At 43.9% G+C, this 21,306-nt stretch overlaps 1 protein-coding gene across 2 annotated transcripts in view; it reads left to right on the top strand.

Moving 5' to 3' along the window:
- klhl14 (kelch-like family member 14) overlaps nt 1-21,306 on the top strand; it is a 240,171-nt gene that overhangs the window by 194,016 nt on the left and 24,849 nt on the right. For both annotated transcript variants that reach the window (XM_038809258.1, XM_038809259.1), the window contains 2 exons: nt 8,884-9,042; nt 14,779-14,936. In XM_038809258.1, coding sequence (XP_038665186.1) covers nt 8,884-9,042; nt 14,779-14,936 — 317 coding nt within the window. The remainder of the gene's footprint in view (nt 1-8,883; nt 9,043-14,778; nt 14,937-21,306) is intronic.

The following is a 21,306-nucleotide window of genomic DNA, read 5'->3' as shown; positions in this document are numbered from 1 at the left end:
CACGGTCCAAATTGATGTCCATGAGGGCCCAAGTGAATACTGCACCTGTGACCTCCCCAATGCACATGTGCGTAGCTGACTGGGATGTGTCGCACAGGTCACCCCTGCAGGCCTGGAATAAGCCTCTGGCATAAAGACTCAGAGCAACAGTGGCTATCGGGGCCACAGGCAATAGGTGACCTTCCAGTTCTTATGGTTCCAACTGTTGCATCACGTGGCGCCCCCTGGGACAGTCGCAGTATTTTCCTGGACTTCTGACACCTCGAGGTAGGCAATTCTACGGTGGTATATCTGTGGCCAGTAGTGTCGCCTCTCAGGCTTCACCTTCTTTGACCCTGCTCCTGGAAGGTCAGTGGGCCCTGCCTCCCCTCTTCTGCAGGGCGCAGGTCCTAGCCACAGACAGCAGCACATCAATGTCACTACTACTCGATGGCAATCAAAAGAATTACCAGCTTGACTGGCTCCATGATTCTCCCAAATCAACTGAGAGGAAGAGAAGAGAATGAGAGTCCTGACAATGTCCTGATCCACAGCCCTGTCAGGATCTGGGACAATCACCCATGCGCCTCCCCCTACGTGATGTTAGATGTTTAGCTGCTGTTGTATGAAGAGTCAAAGGTACTGCTCCTTTTCTCAAACACCTTTAATTTACTTCAACAGACTCTGCACAAAACTCAAACATCACACCACCTGACACAAAGGCCACCTGAAGCCCCTTTACATATCAGTGTCAATTATTGGATACTTACATAAATGAGACAATTAATTGGAATGTCTCTTAACCCATTACTTAACAGTCTCCTCTTCCTTGTTTGAAAAAATAATTAGGTGAAAACAAAATTCCAAGAAACTCAAAAACACACACGCAATTTCCCCCCTTCTCCTTTTTTTCATTTGTTTTTAGAATGAAAAAAACAGTCCCAGAAACAGGCGCCCTTCATTAACAATATCCAAAAGTTTCTGTGAGCTAGCCCCTCTTTTTATAAAACAGTCTGACAATTTATAGTTACCATCAACCCATAAAATTTTTGCTATTTCCCCTCTGTCCAACATCTGGTTCAAACTTGCGATGTCTATCCTTATCCTTTTTTCATTGACACTTTTTGTAGAGTGCACATTTTCCCACAGGGATTTATTGTCAATGTGACATTCAATAGGTATATTACCCAAATCTCCCAATCCCAAAATTTCTGTCAATATCTGAGATATATAAAAGGCCACATCCACCGCCTCTAAAAGGCTTAACGTCTCAGCAGCCAAAGTGCTTTGGATCACTCTCCTTATTTTCTTTGTTTCCCACACAAGAGGGCAACATTTACCATTCTTTCCCAAAAGGAAAATTATAAAACCTCCTGAGCTTGAAACCCCATCACTTAAATTTCCATAGGATGCATCACTATAAACTATGAGTTTCAATTGCCTAAGGTCACCTAAAACCGGGAACCTCAAAATACACTCCTGCATTTTTAGTTTGACCAATGCTTTATTTGCTTTTATTATGTCTTCCACTTTGGGATCATTCATTTTTGTACTCAACTCTAAGACATCAAAACTCATGTCCGGTCTAGTCTGTCTTCCTAACCAATTCAGTTGCCCAATTAAACTTCGCAGTGGTCTTTTTCCATCTTTGAAACCATTGCGTCTTTTTGTGAAACCCGGCCACGACTATTTGCTATTGGGCTGATGCTTTCCAAATAAGATTGCTGACGTAAAGTTGCCCCGAACTTAGTCTGTCTGATTTCCAGTCCAATATATTTAAATGCACCGGAAGCCTGACTTCCAACCCTGAATTCTTTCCTCAAACCAGAGATTACAATAGCTTCAAAATCACTAGTCCCACCTCACAAAGAATCATCGACATGCATCATAAAGATGCCAGAAAGATTTCCTTTATAGTGCCAGTAAAATATTGCCGGATCTGCTTTCAACTGGCAACAGCCTAACTTTAACAAAACTGACCTTACCGAAAAATACCAGACTCTAGATGAATCATTTAGTCCATATACACGCTTGTTCAACTTCCAGAGTACCCCTTCTGTGTTAGCGGCCTCTTCAGGAGGACGGAGAAAAATGTCTCTCTGGAGCTGATGCCCCTGCAAGAAGGCAGATTTTATATCTATAGATTTGCATTCCCATGCCTTTGTGGCTAATAGAGCCAAGAAGATCTTTAAAATAACATTTCCTGCCATAGGTGAATCTACCCTTAAATCCTGATCTTCTAAGTTTTCTTCAAAGTCCCTCACCACAAGCCTGGCCTATGCCTTATAAGTTCCATCTGGAAGAAACTTTTCTGTGCAAATCCATCTGTGGCATAGAACCCTTTGTCCCCTATCTGGTACTTCCGTGTATACCCCAAATTCAGTCCAACCATGCAGTTCTTGTTGTTTGGCATCTTTGATAACTTTTTCATCTAACTTATTGGAAGCCACCAGAATCTCACGTGCATGTGGGCTTCTACTCCTATTAGTATTTGTAGTCTTACTCATGTTCCAAGACCTTGATAAACTACATCCCCTCTCCCGCCTGGTATCTTGTTCTGTACTGCTACTGCTTGATCTTTCCCTCTGCTGTGGGATGTCCTTTCAATAGTTCTTGACCTTTTCCTGCGGACCTGTTCACTATCCGATGTACTATCTGAACTGGCACTCCATTTCTGTGCCCTCCATTTTTGAACTTCATGTTCCCAACCCATTGTCTTGACTCCCTTTTCCGAATGCTGTACCAATGTGTATACTTTCCAGTGCCCTTCCCTGCTCTACTAAAAGCAGTTGCATCCTGTCATTGACTTCAGGCAAGTATGTCACTTTTGTACCAACTTTTGGCAGTTGTCCTTTCGGAAAAACGGCTTGTTCTAATTCATCAGAATGGTTGTGTTCCGCTGCAGAAACCCTGTCTATATCAGTTAACTGGTCCTAATAGTTCTGTAACACGTGCGTACCCGATGACCCTGCTTCCTCACCATGTCTGTCTGCTCTGTCCAAATTTGAAAATTTATAGTCTATATCCATTATCCTTGATGAATGTCCTCTAACAGTTTGATTGCCATGTTGCAAAATAATTGTTTTGCCCTCTGTGCCTATGATCTTCCCTGGGCCTTTCCATTCACTAAAAGTGTCTCTCTTGTATTATGCTATGTCTCCTTGCTGAAAAACGGTATTTGATGGCCATTCATGATGCCTTAAAGCTCTGCAAATTCTTTCAGAGACTTCTGCTTCCAAAAAAGCTTTTCTACTGCTTTGTAATGCATTTAAATGCTCAGCAAAGGCAGAACTAATTGTAGTCCCTTCCTAAGCTGGAGGTTGATCATCCAAAATGGACGGAACTTTAGGATTTCTACCAAACACTAATTGATAGGGACTATAGCCCCCAACCACCTGCAATCAATTATTTGCATGTACCGCACATGCTAAAGCTTAATTTAGCTTGCAATTCGGTCTCTCTACCAAAATGTTTCCGGAGCATGTCATTGATTACAGCATGGTTCATTCACAGACACCATTACTAAATGGGCTTTCGGCAGCCGTATTCATAACTGTGATATTCACGTTTTCACACATATTCCTAAACTCATCATTAGCAAATTTTCCCCCATTGTCCATAAGGAATTTTGACAGTGGGCCCATTCCTGTCCCTATCCATTTTTCCACGATTTGATCCAGAATTACTCTCTTTTCTTTACTTTGTTTCTTTACTTTGTGCAATCGTTGATTGACTAAATATGGTTGCTAAATCTACAAAATAAATATATTATTGGCTTTATCACAGATCTTAAGGTCCATGGTCAAGTCGCTAAAATCCCTGGCCAAAGGTAAGATTATTATCGGTCATGCTGGTGTCCTTCGAGACGTCCTACAAACTTCACAGCGATCACTAACCTGTTCTATCAGTTTAGTATAGTCTTCATCCTTTACCCCTGCATCCTTTAATACATTTTTCAGCCTCCGAGGAGACGGATGCGCAAATTGCCAATGAGTTTTAATACAACAAGCTTTTTATCAGCTAAAGTCCCATTTTCAACTGCCATTAACACATCCTTAACAGCTCTATTTGAAATATTATTTGTCAGTAATGGAATATAATAGTGTCCCGACTGTGTAAATTATAAGTCCACCGTCTTTCCAAAAACTGTTGCCTTATCCTGTTCCATATCCAGTTTCGTGTGCGCTTTCTTCATTGATGGTCTGCTCAGAAGCAAAGGTATCTCACTTGATACAACATCCGTGCTAATGAAATGATTCACTCCAGCAATATTGCAAGGGATCACCACTCTTTTCAGCGACTTCAGAATATTTTCATCCCCAAACCTGAAACTTGTGGAACTTTCAAATTCCTTAACCTTGTTACGATTTTCAGCATTCAAAGAGTCCATTTTAACCATTTAACATTTTAACCAGTCAATTCCACACATAGTAGGTGTGCAGCCACTGTCCAATACAGCACAATTGAAAGATTCTGCAACCAACACCCTCATTACCAGTGCAAAACTGCTTGTTAATAGACAATGCCTTCTTTCTGGTAACTATCTTTTTCCTCTTCTGACTCTTCCGTGTCATGTATCGCTTCAAATACTCTATTATAACGTGTTGGACAATTGAAAGCATAATGATATTGAGAGCCACATCGAAAACATTGATTTATCATGCCCTGTGTATTTCTGGGGTTCATCTTCCTATTGGAGGTTCGAACTGGGTTTCTGTCTTCATAATTCCCTGGTCCCGATTTCCTTCTACAGTCTTGGAACCTGTTCACAGCCGTACGATTTTGCCATCCTGTTAGTAGTGTATCTTCCATATTCTGCTTTATTGCAGGCTGACCTATTTGGGTCATCAGAGCCATCGGAATCGAATGTTTCCCTAGAAATTTGGTTAAAGCTTCTGTCATCTGATCGAATAAGGTATCCTTATCTGCAAACTGAACTCCTGTCAAAACCAGGAGCCTATCCATGTTGCTCACTATAGCACAGTCAATTTAGCTTAAAGGCCAACACAGACTTTAACCAATTCCAGGTTGTGTTTCTGCAGCCTTTTATATAGTCACTTTATATGCAAAATTCCATGATATAGTCGTCAATGGAGAAATCCTCTATTTTCTGGAACCTATCAAAATCCGACCATACTTTATACACAATTAACAAGTCATCTTTTTAATAAATCTTATCCATATAAAGTAGTAGAGTCTGCAGACCTTCTTCTGAGTCTAACTCTTCCAATTCCAGCTCACAATACACTTTGCTTCGGATTTTACTGTCATAAGGTAGAGAAAGAGCCAATGCCATACCTTGTTTTCTCTTTCCCAAGGCAGTTACTTTAGTCCACATAACTACTGCACTTCTCCATTGATCGTACGATCCCCTTTCAGAAAATAAGTGGGGGTAGTCATATCCGGCCATCTTTATCCTAGGTTCAGCCATATATCTTCTTTTTTTTTCTTCTCACTCACTCCTTGGTTTGGTCTGGAAAAGTTGTATCTTTCAACCCTTCACATTTGCACAGCAACTATCCTCTGCTACCATTTGTTAGACGTTTAGTTGCTATTGCATAATGAGTCACAGGTACTGCTCCTTTTCTCAAACACCTTTAATTTACTTCAACAGACTCTGCACAAAACTCTAACATCACATCACCTGACACAAGGCCACCTGAAGCCCTTTTATATAATCAGTGTCAATTATTGGATACTTAACATAAATAGTACAACTAATTGGAATGTCTCTTAACCCATTATTTAACATGTGAGAACCTTTCCACTGAGCCTCACTCCCTCCCCTGTCACACAATAGCCTTTTCCCAGCAATTCCCCTCTCATCTCAACCTGAATGAAGTGTGTTCCCTTGAGAGCCTGAGCAGGCCACCACCCAAGGGTGAGGAGTGAGGGCAGTTGAGTGCATTCAATGGACCTACATTCTAACCTCAAGGGGGAACTAGACACTACCACTCGTCATCTCCTGAACGGGATGACAGACATCCGCCTTCACCATAATGCCTTGCATTGTGGGCCACATCTGTGTTACATCTCTGTATAAGCATTGGAGTTCAGTGCTTGCGGGCTACGTTTTCAAAGGGTTAAATATTGGTCGCCAAACAGTGGCACGCTCATGCATTGCAATGCTGACTAAATTGGCACAATTGACTCATCAAAGAAGGATCAGGGAGCAAATTAGGCAACTGGCTTCCCCTTGTGACAGGTGAGTCATACCTGATGCAAGTAAAGACTGAAATTTAGAGTCAACTTCATCCTCATTCCCCCAGCTCTCATGGGCTGTGGATTAAATGAGTATTCCAACTTTAACAGGCAGCCACCTATATAACTGACAAACATGCCCCCATAACTAGTGGCCGTGTACTTGCAGACAACCCATGCCCTCAGGCTCCAAAGTTCAGACTGTGTGGGACCTCATTCTGACTGCACTCATCCTCCCCTTTGTGTGAGGATCTTCAGCCCTCATGAGGCTAGGAACCATCTCTTGTCAGAGTCCCTCAATCTGCCCATGCAGCCTGGTATCTCATGGGACCCCACCCAGAGACATCACGTGGTCCCTTGTGGATTCACCTGCTCCCACCCACGTCCGAGCTGCCACTAGAAGGGCAATCCCTTAACATTGATATCGCCACAAGCCTAGCAAGAGCAACTCGGGAAGCAGGGCCCGAAAACTAGCCACCAGACCCCTTTAAACCTCGAGGCTCTCAACCCTGAAGGGCTGCTAAGGCCTGTGAGGAACCCCATCCCCTCAGATGCCAAGATTGAAAACCCCACCCAGCCCCATGTTTCACTTATCTGGTTCTCCCACATATTCCCCGGTGCCCCCTCTGAAATTGGCATCCTGGAGGGTGATGGTGACCTGAACACTCACCTCCGATATCCTCCTTGGAGGTGAGCTCACCACATTTTCGTTTTTTATACAGCTGTTGTAAATTGTGCCGACACGATGAATATTCAGTGAGAGTGAAACCCTGGCGAGAGGGCTCGGTAATGAATGAGGTTCCCAACCTTCCATGGCGGGACTCTCGTTGGATCACCGGCAAGGGGCCTGGAAAATTGGGGCATACGACCTTGCCAGCGAGAATTACGTTCACCAATTTTCATTATATTTTCAACCCGCATCGCCATATTTACAGACTCTAACACGAGCTGAAAATCGCCCCCTTGGTTCTTAGCTTCTGTCCTGGTCAAGGCACAATTTACATTCTTACAATGAGGCATCAACAAAATTTAATCATCTCCCGTGTGAGCCATAATTAAATCAAGGATTGCCTTTTGTTCTCTCGAAAGAGGAGACCCAGTCTGAAATCCAGAATTCTTTCTGGTAGCTTTGAAACAGTCTTTATACTCAGTCCAACATTGTTTTTTTTATGTAACCTTTAAAAAGGTTTTCTAAAAATTTCTAATATCATAACTGCATACCGTAACAATATGTAAAATTGGAAAGTGCATCTCTGTCAGCAATAGAAAGGTTACAGAAGTTAAGATTGGATTGTTATGCCAGCCAGATAGAACCATATATGTGTGTTTCATCGGATCTACAAATCTTTCTGAGATCAGGAGAGGTTAAATTTAAGCCAGTTATGCAGCCTGCACCATGCAAAGTGAATTCACCTGGAAGTAAAGAATCAAGGGGGAGTGGATAACACTTTTACAGACAGAGATTCACAATTTTAGCATTTCAGAAGACTAAAAGAATCATCCCAGAGAAAGGTGAGTCTACATATTCAAAAATACTAGCTTCTAAAGATGAATCTGCATCTGTTCTGAAAACATTACTAACTACAACCATATAGATTTGAACCAATCAATGGACTGGTTATCTAAGGCTGTTAACTTCACATTTAACCAAGGACTTTAATCTTAAATTAATCTTGCCAATTCATATCAATCTCAGAAGCTGATCTCAATTTCAAATTTATAATTAGCAAACAATTAATGTTAAATTACCATGACATAACCAAACTGCTTTTTACCGCCATTATTTATTTTGTCAATCAATACTCTGTTAATAATTTGCATAGCCAACTTTTACATTTATTTAAAATGTTTCTGACTATGATTCCAAGAATAATAAATATTTTTTAATTGATGAGTTTGATCTCTGACTTCTTGGACACTCAGCAAAAAGACAGTTATTTATTCAAATTACTTAGAGGTTGGTCACGCAAATGCTATTTTCATCGAAATTAGCTCATGCAGGACAGTTCACTTAGCCAAATATAAGCATCATATGGTAAATCTCAGACATTTCCTTGGCAAAAAGTTAAGTTGAAGTAGTTAAAGATTTAGATGGTACCCTTACTGAATATGCTGTTTTAAAAAAAATCTTTATTGTCACAAGTAGGCTTACAGTGATACTGCAATGAAGTTACTGTGAAAAGCCCCTAGTCGCCACATTCTGGCGCCTGTTCGTGTACACTGAGGGAGAATTCAGAATGTCCAATTTACCCAACAGCACGTCTCTCGGGACTTGTGGGAGGAAACCAGAGCGCCCAGAGGAAACCCGCGCAGACACGGGGAGAACGTGCAGACTCCACCAGACAGTGACCCAAGCCAGGAACCTTGGACCCTGGCTTTGTGAAGCCACTAGTACTAACCACTGTGCTACCATGTTTAGAATATCAATCCCACTGTTTTAACATAATATGCTCATATTATACTGTCACATGATTTTAACAAAGGAATTGCTTTTCTTTAATGACAAAACACTTCTGTTAAATTAGCGGAGAGAGAAATCTGATGTGTGTGTTCGTTGTTCCTGTGATACTAGTAATTATTGTAAATTCCAGGGAATTTACACCTAAGTTTCATATTCCTGATGTTCAATGGCTTTAGTGTAACAGTCATTATATGAAGTCATATATTATCCAAAATAATAGTTTCAATGTTTATCACTTGCAGGAGGTGTTCATAATGGTGAATATGTGTCATGGCTCTACTGCTATGATCCAATAATGGATGTATGGGCCAGAAAACAGGACATGAACACCAAACGGGCTATTCACGTTCTGGCTGTGGTGAATGATCGGCTGTACGCTATTGGGGGAAACCATTTAAAAGGTGTGCTACTAGTGATGAAGGTACAGGAATTGGAACAGATTTTATGTATGAGATCCACCACCACATTGGAAACCCAGTTATAGATCAGGCTGTTTAGTGCTGAAATGGGGAGCTGTAAAGCCTGTTATGATCCCCATGGGGGAACCAGTAACCAAATTTGCCAAATTACCCCAAATTAATTACCAACAAAATTTAACGTTTTGTACTTTTTACTTAAACATGAATCAGAATGTAGATCAAACCTTCCCTTGATCTGCTTTCAAAGCCAGCTCTTTAGCCCTGTGCTAAACCAGCCCCAGTTGATACTTCTTCCAGATCAAGGGTTGTCAGGTTACTTGGACCAGTATTTCTTATTATCCAGGAGATATAGAACTGATTTCTTTACAATTGATGCAAACTCTTAAAAGTCATTCTCCAACAGTTTTAAAAGCAATTGCAGGTTCCCTTTTCCTTATTGTGCTTCAGTTCAAAGATCATCAGAAGCCTTATTGTGCTTCAGTTCAAAGATCATCAGAAGCCTGAAACAGCTTGTATGTATATTTATACTACTGTCAGATCACTTGTACCATGCACATAGCCAAAGGATGTGATGAAGTTGTGCCTATGGGGTTTAGGTCAGCCTTGAACCTATATCTAGCTACATATTGAAAACCGTGAGACTACAAACACATCCCATCTTTACTGTTGGGTAAATGGAAACTCCCTATGTTTACATTTATAACGGAAAAAGCTATTGGTGCATTAATATAAAATGAAAACCTGATTATCAGCCATGATTGGTGGTGCTGCAACATCAATTGGTCAGCTTCACCCAATATTATCCTTCTGGTCTTTAATCAACAAGATTTCCATTTATTTGTCCATCAACTTTGGAGCTTCCCTGCAGGTTAAAAACAATGGCCAGGATTTTCCACTCCCCCACCGCCCCCCTCCCGCACCCCCCACCCAACCCCATCAAACCCCAGCTCCATGAATTGAGATTTCAAACCCTTGACAATTTTGATGGAGTCAGGCCAGATATTCACATTGTGACATCACGGGCAGCACGGTAGCACAGTGGTTAGCACAGTTGCTTCACAGCTCCAGGGTCCCAGGTTTGATTCCTGGCTTGGGTCACTGTCTGTGCAGCGTCTGCACGTTCTCCCTGTGTCTGCGTGGGTTTCCTCCAGGTGCTCCGGTTTCCTCCCACAGTCCAAAAATGTGCAGATTAGGTGGATTGGCCCGCGCTAAATTTCCCTTAGTGGCAAAAAGGTTCGGTGGGGTTATTGGATTACGGGATAGAGTGGAGCTGTGGGCATAGGTATGGTGCTCTTTCCAAGGGACAGTGCAGACTCGATGGGCTGAATGGCCTCCTGCACTGTAAATTCTATGATCTGTTGAACATTGAATTTTTTGAGGCCTAAATCGTCAGGGGGCCAGTTAAGAAGGGATCCCTCCTTGTCCTCCAAAAGCCCATGCAGGGAAACCTCACAAGCTGCCCATTTGGCATGGGCTTCTCTTGCTGCTGGTTAAATCATGGTGGTGAAGGAATGAGGCCCTTAAGTAGGAAATAATTAATTAATTAAGGGTCTCAATTGACTCACAGGACTGCAGACTGCCCAATACCATCCCTGCTGGTGTATACTTGCAGAGATAACAGAGGGCAGGTCAACCACTGGATTTAACACACCTCCCACCTTCAAACCTGCCTTCCTTGTGTGTGTGTTGCGGGGAAATGGGGTGGAGGGAATATAAAATCCCTCTCTCTGAAGCACTTTTCCAGCATCCACTAGGTACACAACCAATGAGTCATATCATAGCACTGGCAAGTCTTTGAAGTTCTCTTGAAATTTTTAAAAATCAGGCATTCATCATTCCTTTTGAAAAACTTTACTTGTCTTACATTCTCCGAAATTGTCAATCAAACACAGCCAGTGAAAGTACCACTGAAAAATATTTAAGCCACTCACAACTCTTAAACTTGTCCAAATAAATGCCTTGATAATCAATTTCAAAGAAAGATAAAGCAATTACAATCTGTTTAAGCAAAACTAGCAGTACTTTTTGCAGCTGTGTAAACAACTCCTGACCAGGCTGAGTCCATTCGTCATTCATAATGAGGCCATCTGGCAATTGTAACAAAAGATGCAGACTGAACAGATGTCAGGCATCTGTTTCAGTAAATAGCAGCTCCGTTAGTAACAAACAGCCAGTGAAGTTTTCAGTGATCAATAAATTCTGCTACAACCTCGTGCCATTAAACAGTCCTATTTTCATTTAGTTCGTGACATTGTGGGGAAAACCTTTGCAATTAATCATATTGAATTTGCATAATACCTCACACCATTTGACACCTTATCAGAAATTAGAATATTTTTTATTTTTATGTTGATAGTACATGGTCAGTGAGTGTGACTCTGTTGCATAATCCTGCTGCTGCTAACATCCAGCCAGAATTAAAAAATAGAACTTTCCACTGCTGAAAGGCCATCCACTGAATTTTCTTGTGTCCCAGAATTGATCCAAAATATAAGCCTCTTTATTTTTGATCCATCTGTTTGTCTAGTAGCAACAACTGGCATCATGGTAAAGAAAAAATGGAGCAATAGAATAGGCTATAGGCTATTTACAAGAATGTCACTTTCTTCGAGCCCTGACCTACAATATTGGCAAAATACTGAATTGTAGGATAGAGTCATTGAAAGGTTAGAGCACAAAAGGGGGGCCAATCAGCCTTCCTATTCTGTACCGACACTCTGCAAGGGCAACTCAGCAACTCATCTGCCCTTTCTGCATAACCCTGCATTTTCTTCAGTTTGGTGAATTATCAATTCCCTTTGGAAAGACAGAATTGAATCTGCCCCCATTGCATTGGCAATGTATTCCAGATCCTTAACCTGCTAGTAAAAATGTTTTTCCTCAAGTCACCTTTGCTTCTTTTGACAATAGAATCATATAATCAAATAGTTTTATGGAAATTAGTAACAGAGTTCAGTACTGTATTCCACAAAAGTGGCTGCCTGCTGTCGAGGTGACTCAGGCCATATTGCTGCAGTGGTATCTTGTAGCTTGATATTTACTAAATCTAACTGGAAAGATAAAAACAATTTCAATTATTTTCCTTTTATTTTTGATATAGTTTTCATTGATTCCCTCCTTAGTTTCACTCCCCTTTCCTGTGCAAACAACCTGCTGTCAGACCTTTGTCAATACAATGCACCAAACACTTATTTGTAAAAGCTGCCTTGAAAGAGTCTTATATGCGTATAGGAGATGTGCAAGAAGGTTCCCAGGGTAATTTCTCCCCACGTTTTTTATAATTAATTCCTGTCAAAGAATGGAAATTCACCACATGCTCAAGACTAAGTGTGCTAACAGAACAACACTCTCCTGGGTTATTCTACTCATGGGGCTGATGCAGGAAGCCAGCAAGTGAATAAAACGCTAAATAAAACATATATATGTTTTGTAGAATTTTTACCTTATTGCAGTTATTACTGATAGGCTCACTGCCAAATTAGCACCTGAAATAGGTACTGCTTTCTGGATAAGACCATACCTGCATGAGTTGTCTCTTATCTATTAACTTGAATAATTCAATCCATTTCAATATTTTTGACTCAATTTTGCAGGTCCATAAATATATTCCAGTTGTGCTCTCTGTCAGAAAATGCACACTATAAATTTGATTCTTGATAGGACATTTATGTACACATTAACAGTAATTATTACTGCTTTCAAAATAGGAATGTGTGCAGATAAATGAAGGTTAAGCAGTTATGAGCAATTAATTATTCAGATATACACACCAGGAAATAATGAAGCAAAAGTATTAAGGATCTTCAAAACAATGAACATTTAAGAAGGTAGCAGGAACGTACATTATTTAAGGCAATATATGCTTAATGTGCAAATGGAATTTCCCAGGTTTACAATGGGAGAAAAGGCACATTGCTAACCATTGAATCCTGTTAGCAAATCTCTGCACCAAATATAATGTATTAATATTTGTACGAACATGGTAAACAACCTTGAACCTTTGTGGACTTTTCTGATCTCCTTTGATGGAAGGATAGCAGAAACTCTCAAGAAACTGCAGAAATGTCCGATTATGGTCATTTACAATTTTTCATGGATTCAACCACTCTCATTGGTGAATTTTCACAGAAATAATCATAGAATGATGCAGCACAGAAGAGGATTCATCCCATTGTGTCTGTGCTGGTGCAAATTAATCCCACTCCACTACTCATTCCCTGTAGACCTGAACATTTTCCCCCTTCAAGTATTTATCCAGTTTCCTTTTGAAAGTTAGAACTGAACTAACTTTCACCACCCTTTCAAGCATTACATCCCAAGTTATTCATGAAGGCTCCACCCTCTCAACCGTGCCCCTTGCCTGAGGTGTGGTGATCCTCAGGTTAAATCACCACCAGTCAGTTCTGCCCTTCAAAGGGGAAAGCAGCCTATAGTCATCTGAAACAATGGCGACCTTACCTTTTACCTCATCCCATATAATAATTCACTGAATTCTTTTCCCACATCTCTGATTCTTTTTCCAATTACCTTAAATCTGTGTCCATTAGTTACTACTTGTCTGCTACTGTCAAAAGGTTTCTCTTTATTTAATCTAGCAGGACCAATTGTGATTTTGAACACCACTATAACATCTCTTAATCTCTGCTCTAAGGAGAACACTCCCTTTCTCTGCTCTCGCAATGTAACATAAGTCTTTCATTCATGGTACCATTCTAGTAAATATCCTCTGTGCCGTATCTAAATCACTAGCATCCTTCTGAAAGGGTAGTGCCCAGAATTGGCCACATTATCCCAGCTGGAGTCAAACTGATAAATTATAAATAATTAACATACCATCTTTTCTTTTGTACTCCAGGCCTTTATTAATAAAGCTCAGGATCTGGTTTGTCTTTTTAACAACCTTCTCAACTTATTCTGCCACATTCAAATAATGTTGTACATAGTCGCCTCAGTTTCTCTGTTCCTGTAGCACCTGTTAAACTGGAGCATTGTCTCTCTTCATTCTGCCTGTCAAAATGCATCACCTCACACTTCTCTGTTAATTTTCATCTGGCATGTTCGCTAATCTACACCCTCTTGGATTCTGTTACTCTCCTCACTGTTTTGTGTTATCTATAAACTTTGAAATTCTACATTATATACTGAGTCCAAATCTTTAATCTATATCAACAAGAGCACAGGTTCCAACACTGACCACTGCATACTTTAGCTCACTGGGCTAAATCACTAGTTTTTAAAGCAGACCAAACAGGCCAGCAGCACGGTTCGATTCCCATACCAGCCTCCCCGGACAGGCGCCGGAATGTGGCGACTAGGGGCTTTTCACAGTAACTTCATTGAAGCCTACTCATGACAATAAGCGATTTTCAATTTTCAATTTCAATACTTCCCTCCTGTCCACTTAAAGGAGAGACTGGAGAGAATCACGAAGGACCAAATACTCCATAATCACTTCAGTCACTGAGGGTGGAATTTTGTGGTCCTAAATAAACTTTAAGTTTATTTTTTCAAATTGAAAGTAATTGTCCGACCATCCCTTCTGTTCTAAATGGAAGAATATGACAAATTGGGCCAATGACTCATCAAAAGGACAGTCCAGGGTCTTATATACACCTTTATTCTTTAAGAGCAGTGTTGAAGTAAGCAGCTATGTCAACTGTATCAAGCAAAACTGTTTCCAGCTCATTATTTTAATTCAAAATGCTTCTTTTGGTCCAGGTTTCTCACATCTTGATGTTATGCTCGTTGAATGTTATGATCCTAAAGGTGACCAGTGGAACATTCTCCAGACTCCTATCTTGGAGGGTCGCAGTGGTCCAGGCTGTGCAGTGTTAGACGACAATATTTACCTTGTTGGTGGCTACAGCTGGAGTATGGTGAGGCAGATTTGATACAATATTTTAAAAGTATTTCAATGATAATTGTGTATTGTAACACAAACCACAAATATAAGGCAGCAACCCTGAACAATAACTAGTATTTTTTCATTGCCTCTTATTTGCTATGAATATCTGCCACTTCACACTTGCAAGTCAAATTAATGCTTCGTTGTCAGATTAGAACATTGTTATTTCTTTCCAGTTACCAGATGCAGTAACATCTACTCAAATTCAAATATATGAGTGTATTGCATTGTTCAATTTAAATTTGTTAATTAGTTATTTAAGTTTATGAAATTTAGTTTTGGTATGCGTTTCTGGAAGTGTTGTCGATAACTTCTTCCACTCTTGGCTCCTTCAATTATTTTGAGTGCTAATGACACATCACTTTATATAGGATCTGTCTATACATTACTACTCTGATGGATGTGGCCAGGGTAACTCCCAAGTTGAGAAGAGTACAGAATCATCAGTTTCTATACTAGACACATCTGCAACAAGGGCAATGTGGCTGGAGAGGCTGCTAGAAGTCTTTGCAAAAGTGATTTTGAATTTTTTTAAAAAATTATTAATGGGATGTGGCCATCACTGGGACAGCATTTATTTGCCCACAATTGCCCTTGGACTGAATGGCTTGCTAGGCCAGTTCAGAGGGCATTTCAAGAGACAACAATATTGCTGTGGGTCTGGAGATACATGTAGGCCAGACAAGGGTGACAGATTTCCTTCCCGAAAGGGCATTATTGAACCAGATGAGTTACTTTAACAATCGACAATGGTTTCATGGTCATCGTTAGACTTTTAGGGCGCGGTTCTCCGCACTCACGACGGGTCGGAGAATAGCGGGCGGCGCAATTTTCACGGCGACGCTGGTCCGACGCCCTCCCGCTATTCTCCGAACCCCGCACAAACTCCAAGTCTCCATTCCCGTCAAACGCCTCGAACGCGCCCACGACACGACCAGAATCGCTAGTTTTTGGCCCCCCGCTATTCTCCGGCCCGGATGGGCCGAAGTCCCGACGTCATCACGCACTGTTTACACGGCGTCCAACACACCTGCTTTTCAAGTTCGTCAACCAGTCGTGCTGGCTGACGACAGCTTCGAGGAGGTGAGCGCACCGCTCAGCGCACTGCTAGAGTCTGGCCACAACGAGGAAGGCATCCCTGAGAACGGGAGGGGGGTCCAGAGCGGGGGGGAGTGGGGGAGACGGAGGGGGGGAGTGGGGAGATGGAGGGGGGGAGGTGGGGGAGACGGAGGGGGGGAGTGGGGGAGACGGAGGGGGGGAGTGGGGGAGACGGAGGGGGGAGTGGGGGAGGTGGAGGGGGGAGTGGGGGGAGACGGAGGGAGGAGATGGAGGAGTGGGAGTGGGGGGGGGGTGTTAGGGAGAGAGTGAGCGAGTGACCCGTCCAACCCCATAACAAAATGTCTGCCACCATGCCATGGCGTGCCGGTCACAAGGACAAGGCCGCTGTTTGCCCTGTGGCTTACGGCCGCAGATGATGCCCCTCCTCTGATCGATGGCATCGAGCAGCGTCTCGACATCGGCCTCAACAAACCGAGGGGCAGCTCTCCTGAGCTCCGACATCATGGCCGACAGATTCTGTGCTTGCCCGCGCCTTTTTACGGCGTCGGGCGGCGTCACGTGGGCGTGGTCGTATCGTCGTCGCGTTCCGTCGTCATCGCGCACGTGATTGACGCGGCCTTGTTCCTAGCCCATTTCCCGGACGTGAATACGTCGGGAAATGGACCCTTCCCGACCGTCGTAAAACGCGCCCGTTTTAACGGCCAACTTCGCGATTTTTCGCGGGTGCGGAGAATCGCGCCCTTAATTCCAGACTTTTTTTCAATTAAAATGCCACCACCTGCCATTTTGGTTTTCAAGCACATGTCCTAGAGCGTTACCCTGGGCCTCTGAATTACTTGTCCAGTGACAATACCACTACACGACTGCCTACCCTTTCTGTAATGGTTCAACATGGCAGAGAGTAGGTTCACAAGATTTTCTGTAGCTGCACCAGGGGCCTTGGTCAGGAGATGGAAGATGAAAGGTGTCATCTATCCACAGGACGCCAGGAGGCCTTCGAGACAAACTTTACAAAGGCACTGGCACCAGAAAGCCTGATAGTCAATGCCAGGATTCTATCCTCAAGAACTTGCATTCAGTGATGCAAGACGTTGAATAGCTTCACACGAATGGTCACGGGCAGTGAATTCACATTCAAATACCATATCCCAACAACTGCCTTACCAACCTCACACATTGTTCAATGCACCACAGCCCCAACATTCACCTACCAACAATCTCTGTCAATGACAACTCAATGCCCATATTTGTATCTTCACCTCACCTTCACACACTCAGCACTGTTATAACCCTCACACCACATCGCACAGCTTGAATGCACTACCAGCTCTTCATTTAGGGCAGCCACATCAGCCAAACACATTGGGCGCGATTCTCCCAAAGAGGGAGAAATCGTAAGGCTGGGGTCAACTCCGGGCGGGTTTGAAGCCAGCCTCCCCCTCCCCGACCGGGAACCGATTCTGGTCCCCGGTCGGGGCTAGCATGCCGCCGCCGTAAACTCCGGCATCGCGGGCTTAACGAATTTCGTTAAGCCCGCTTGCCAGAGTTTGCGCCGGCTGACGCGTCACGTGACGTCAGCCGCGCATGCGCGGATTGGAAGACTCCAACCCGCGCATGCGCGGATGACGTCATCGCGCATTTGCGCGAAACCCGCGCATGGCGGGCCGGGATGCCCCTCAGCCGCCCCGCGAAGTGATACAGCGGGGCGGCGGAAGGACAAAGAGTGCGCGGGTATCGGACCCGCTGCCCGCGATCGGTGACCACCGATCGCGGGCCCATGGCACCCTTGGCACGGCCGTGGTACTGCCGTGCCAATCGGTGCCATGGTTTTAAAAATCGGCACTTTACGGCCGTTTTTACGAACGGCCAGACCAGGTGTGTTTGCCGTGCGTAAAAACAGCCGTAAAGGGCTTGGAACTCGGCCCATCGGCCAGCTGAGAATCGCTGCTGGCCGTAAAAAAACGGCGGCAGCGATTCGTATCGGGAGTCGGGCGTGGGGGGGAGGAGAATAGTGGGAGGGCGTCAGACTAGCGTGGCCGTAAAATTTTACGAACCCCGCTATTCTCCGCACCGTCGTGAGTGCGGAGAATTGCGCCCATTGTATCACCTTCACTGACCTCTTCCCTCTCTCGTGCAGTTCAAAGTGGTACATAACCAGAGGCAGCAGCAGCAAACTGACATAACTCCATATCCTTCCCCCGACTGAGGAGACAGTGATTTCTGATATTGTAATGACCACGACTGAGGCATGAGGCATATTGGGGCTCAAGCTACTAATTGTGCTGTCACGTCCATCTTCCTCTCATCTCACAATCTGACTTACAAGCTGGAGAGGGTGTGAGGAGGCACGTCTAGTTTCCACCCACTGCCCTCTTTGTCTGACCACAAACATACCTCTGTGCCTTTCTCCTTTTGGATGCCCAAGAGTGGTCCCTGGACATATCAGAGATAGCTTAGAGATAAGAACTGCATGAAATGAGACACGTGCAGCCACTTGGGGGACAAGGATTAAGTAGGAGAGGTAGTGGCCTAGTGGTATTATGATTGGTGATCCAGTGAGCCAGGGTAATCCTCTGGGCACCTGGGTTCGAATCCCATGGCAGATAGTGGAAATTAAATCCAACAAATATCTGGAATTAAAGTCTAATGATGACCATGAAACCATTGCTGATTGTCATTAAAAAAAATAGCTGGTTCCTTTAGTGAAGAAAATCTGCCATCCTTACCTGGTCTGGCCAACATGCGACTCCAGATCCACAGCAATGTGAACAAAGAAAAAAGAAAATTACAGAACAGGAACAGGCCCTTCGGCCCTCCCAGCCTGCGCCGATCCCGATCTTTTATCTAAACCTGTCGTCTATTTTCCAAGGATCTACTTCCCTCTGTTCCCCGCCCGTTCATATATCTGTCTAGATGCATCTTAAATGATGCTATCGTGCCCGCCTCTACCACCTCCGCTGGCAAAGCGTTCCAGGCACCCACCACCCTCTGCGTAAAAATCTTTCCACGCACATCTCCCTTAAACTTTCCCCCTCTCACCTTGAAATCGTGACCCCCTTGTAACTGACGCCCCCACTCTTGGAAAAAGCTTGTTGCTATGCACCTGTCCATACCTCTCATAATTTTGTAGACCTCAATCAGGTCCCCCCTCAACCTCCTTTCCAACAAAAACAATCCTAATCTACTCAACCTCTCTTCACCCTCCATACCAGGCAACATCCTGGTGAACCTCCTCTGCACCCTCTCTAAAGCATCCACATCTTTCTGGTAATGTGGCGACCAGAACTGCACGCAGTATTCCAAATGTGGCCTAACCAAAGTCCTATACAACTGTAACATGACCTGCCGACTCTTGTACTCAATATCCCGTCCAATGAAGGCAAGCATGCTGTTTGCCTTCTTGACCACTCTATCCGCCTGCGTTGCCCCCTTCAGGGTACAATGGACCTGAACTCCCAGATCTCTCTGTACATCAATTTTCCCCAGGGCTCTTCCATTGACCATATAGTCCGCTCTTAAATGCTCTCTGAAATGGCCGAACAAGTCACTAAGTTGTAATTCTTACAAATAAAAAGTAAAGAAACTGGACATCGACCGAGGCACTGGAAATGACAAAGGCAAACCCAGCCCTCTCGACCTGCAAAGTCCTCCTACTAACATCGGGGGGAGGGAGAATTTTCTGACAAACTAGTTAAGCAACAGGCTGACATGGTCATACCCATGGTGTCATGCCTTACAGATAACGACCCAGACACCATCTGTCACCATCCCTGGGTATATCCTGTCCCACCAGCAGGACACACCCAGCAGAGGGTGGCGGCACAGTGGCATATGGGTGGGAGTTGCCCTGGGAGTCCTCAACATCGACTCTGGATCGCATGAAGTCTAATGGCCTCAGGTCAAATATAGCAAGGAAACCTGCTGATTATCACGTACCGTCCACTATCAGCTGATGAATCAGTACTCCTCCATGTTGAACACCACCTGGAGGAAGCATTGAGGGTGGCAAGGGCGCAGAATGCACTCTGGGTGGAGGACTTCAATGTCCATCACCAAGAGTGACTCAGTAGCACCACTACTGACGTAGCTGGCAGTGCCCTAAAGGACATAGACTGGGCCTGTGACACGTGGTGAGGGAACCAACAAGAGGGAAAAACATATTAGACCTCATCCTCACCAACCTGCTGGCTTCAGGTGCATCTGTCCATGACAGTATTGGTGGGAGTGATCACCGCAAAGTCCTTGTGGAGACAATGTCCCATTTTCACATTGAGGATACCCTCCATCGTGTTGTGTGGCACTACCATCGTGCTAAATGGGATAGATTCAGAACAGATCTAGCAATTCAGGACTGGACATCTATGAGGTGCTGTGGGCCCACAACAGCAGCAAAATTGCACTCAGCCTCATGGCCCGGCATAACCCCCACTCTACCATATCACCAAGCCAGGGGATCAACCCTGGTTCAATGAAGAGTGTAGAATGTAATGCCAGGCATCAGGCATACCAAGCTGTCAATCTTGTGAAGCTACAACACAGGACTACTACATGCCAAACAACATAAGCAGCAAGTGATGGACAGAGCTAAGCCATATCATAACCAACGAATCAGATCTAAGCTTTGCAGTCTTGCCATATCCAGTCATGAATAGTGGTGGACAATTAAACAACTTACTGGAGGAGCGCGCTCCACAAATATCCCCATCCTCAATGATGGAGGAACCCAGCATATTACATAGATCACATAGAACATACAGTGCAGAAGGAGGCCATTCGGCCCATCGAGTCTGCACCGACCCACTTAAGCCCTCACTTCCACCCCATCTCCATAACCCAATAACCCCTCCTAAACGTTTTGGATACTAAGGGCAATTTATCATGGCCAATCCACCTAACCTGCATGTCTTTGGACTGTGGGAGGAAACCGGAGCACCCGGAGGAAACCCACACAAACACGGGGAGAACGTGAAGACTCCACACAGACAGTGACCCAGTGGGGAATCGAACCTGGGACCCTGGCACTGTGAAGCCACAATGCTATCCACTGTGCTACCGTGCTACCGTGCTGCCCCGTCACAGATACACATATCTGTGTAAAAGACAATGCTGAAGCATTCTCAATGATCTTCAGCCAGAAGTGCTAAGTGGATGCTCCATCTTGGTCTCCGCCTGATGTCTCCAACATCACAGATGTCAGTCTTCAGCCCACTTGATATCAGGAAAAGGCTGAAGGCACTGGATACTGCAAAGCTATGGGCGCTGATAATATTCCGGCAATAATA

This window comes from Scyliorhinus canicula, chromosome 10 (assembly GCF_902713615.1).
Source record: "Scyliorhinus canicula chromosome 10, sScyCan1.1, whole genome shotgun sequence".
NCBI classification, from domain to species: Eukaryota; Metazoa; Chordata; class Chondrichthyes; order Carcharhiniformes; family Scyliorhinidae; genus Scyliorhinus; species Scyliorhinus canicula.
This window is presented reverse-complemented; position numbering and strand designations above follow the sequence as displayed.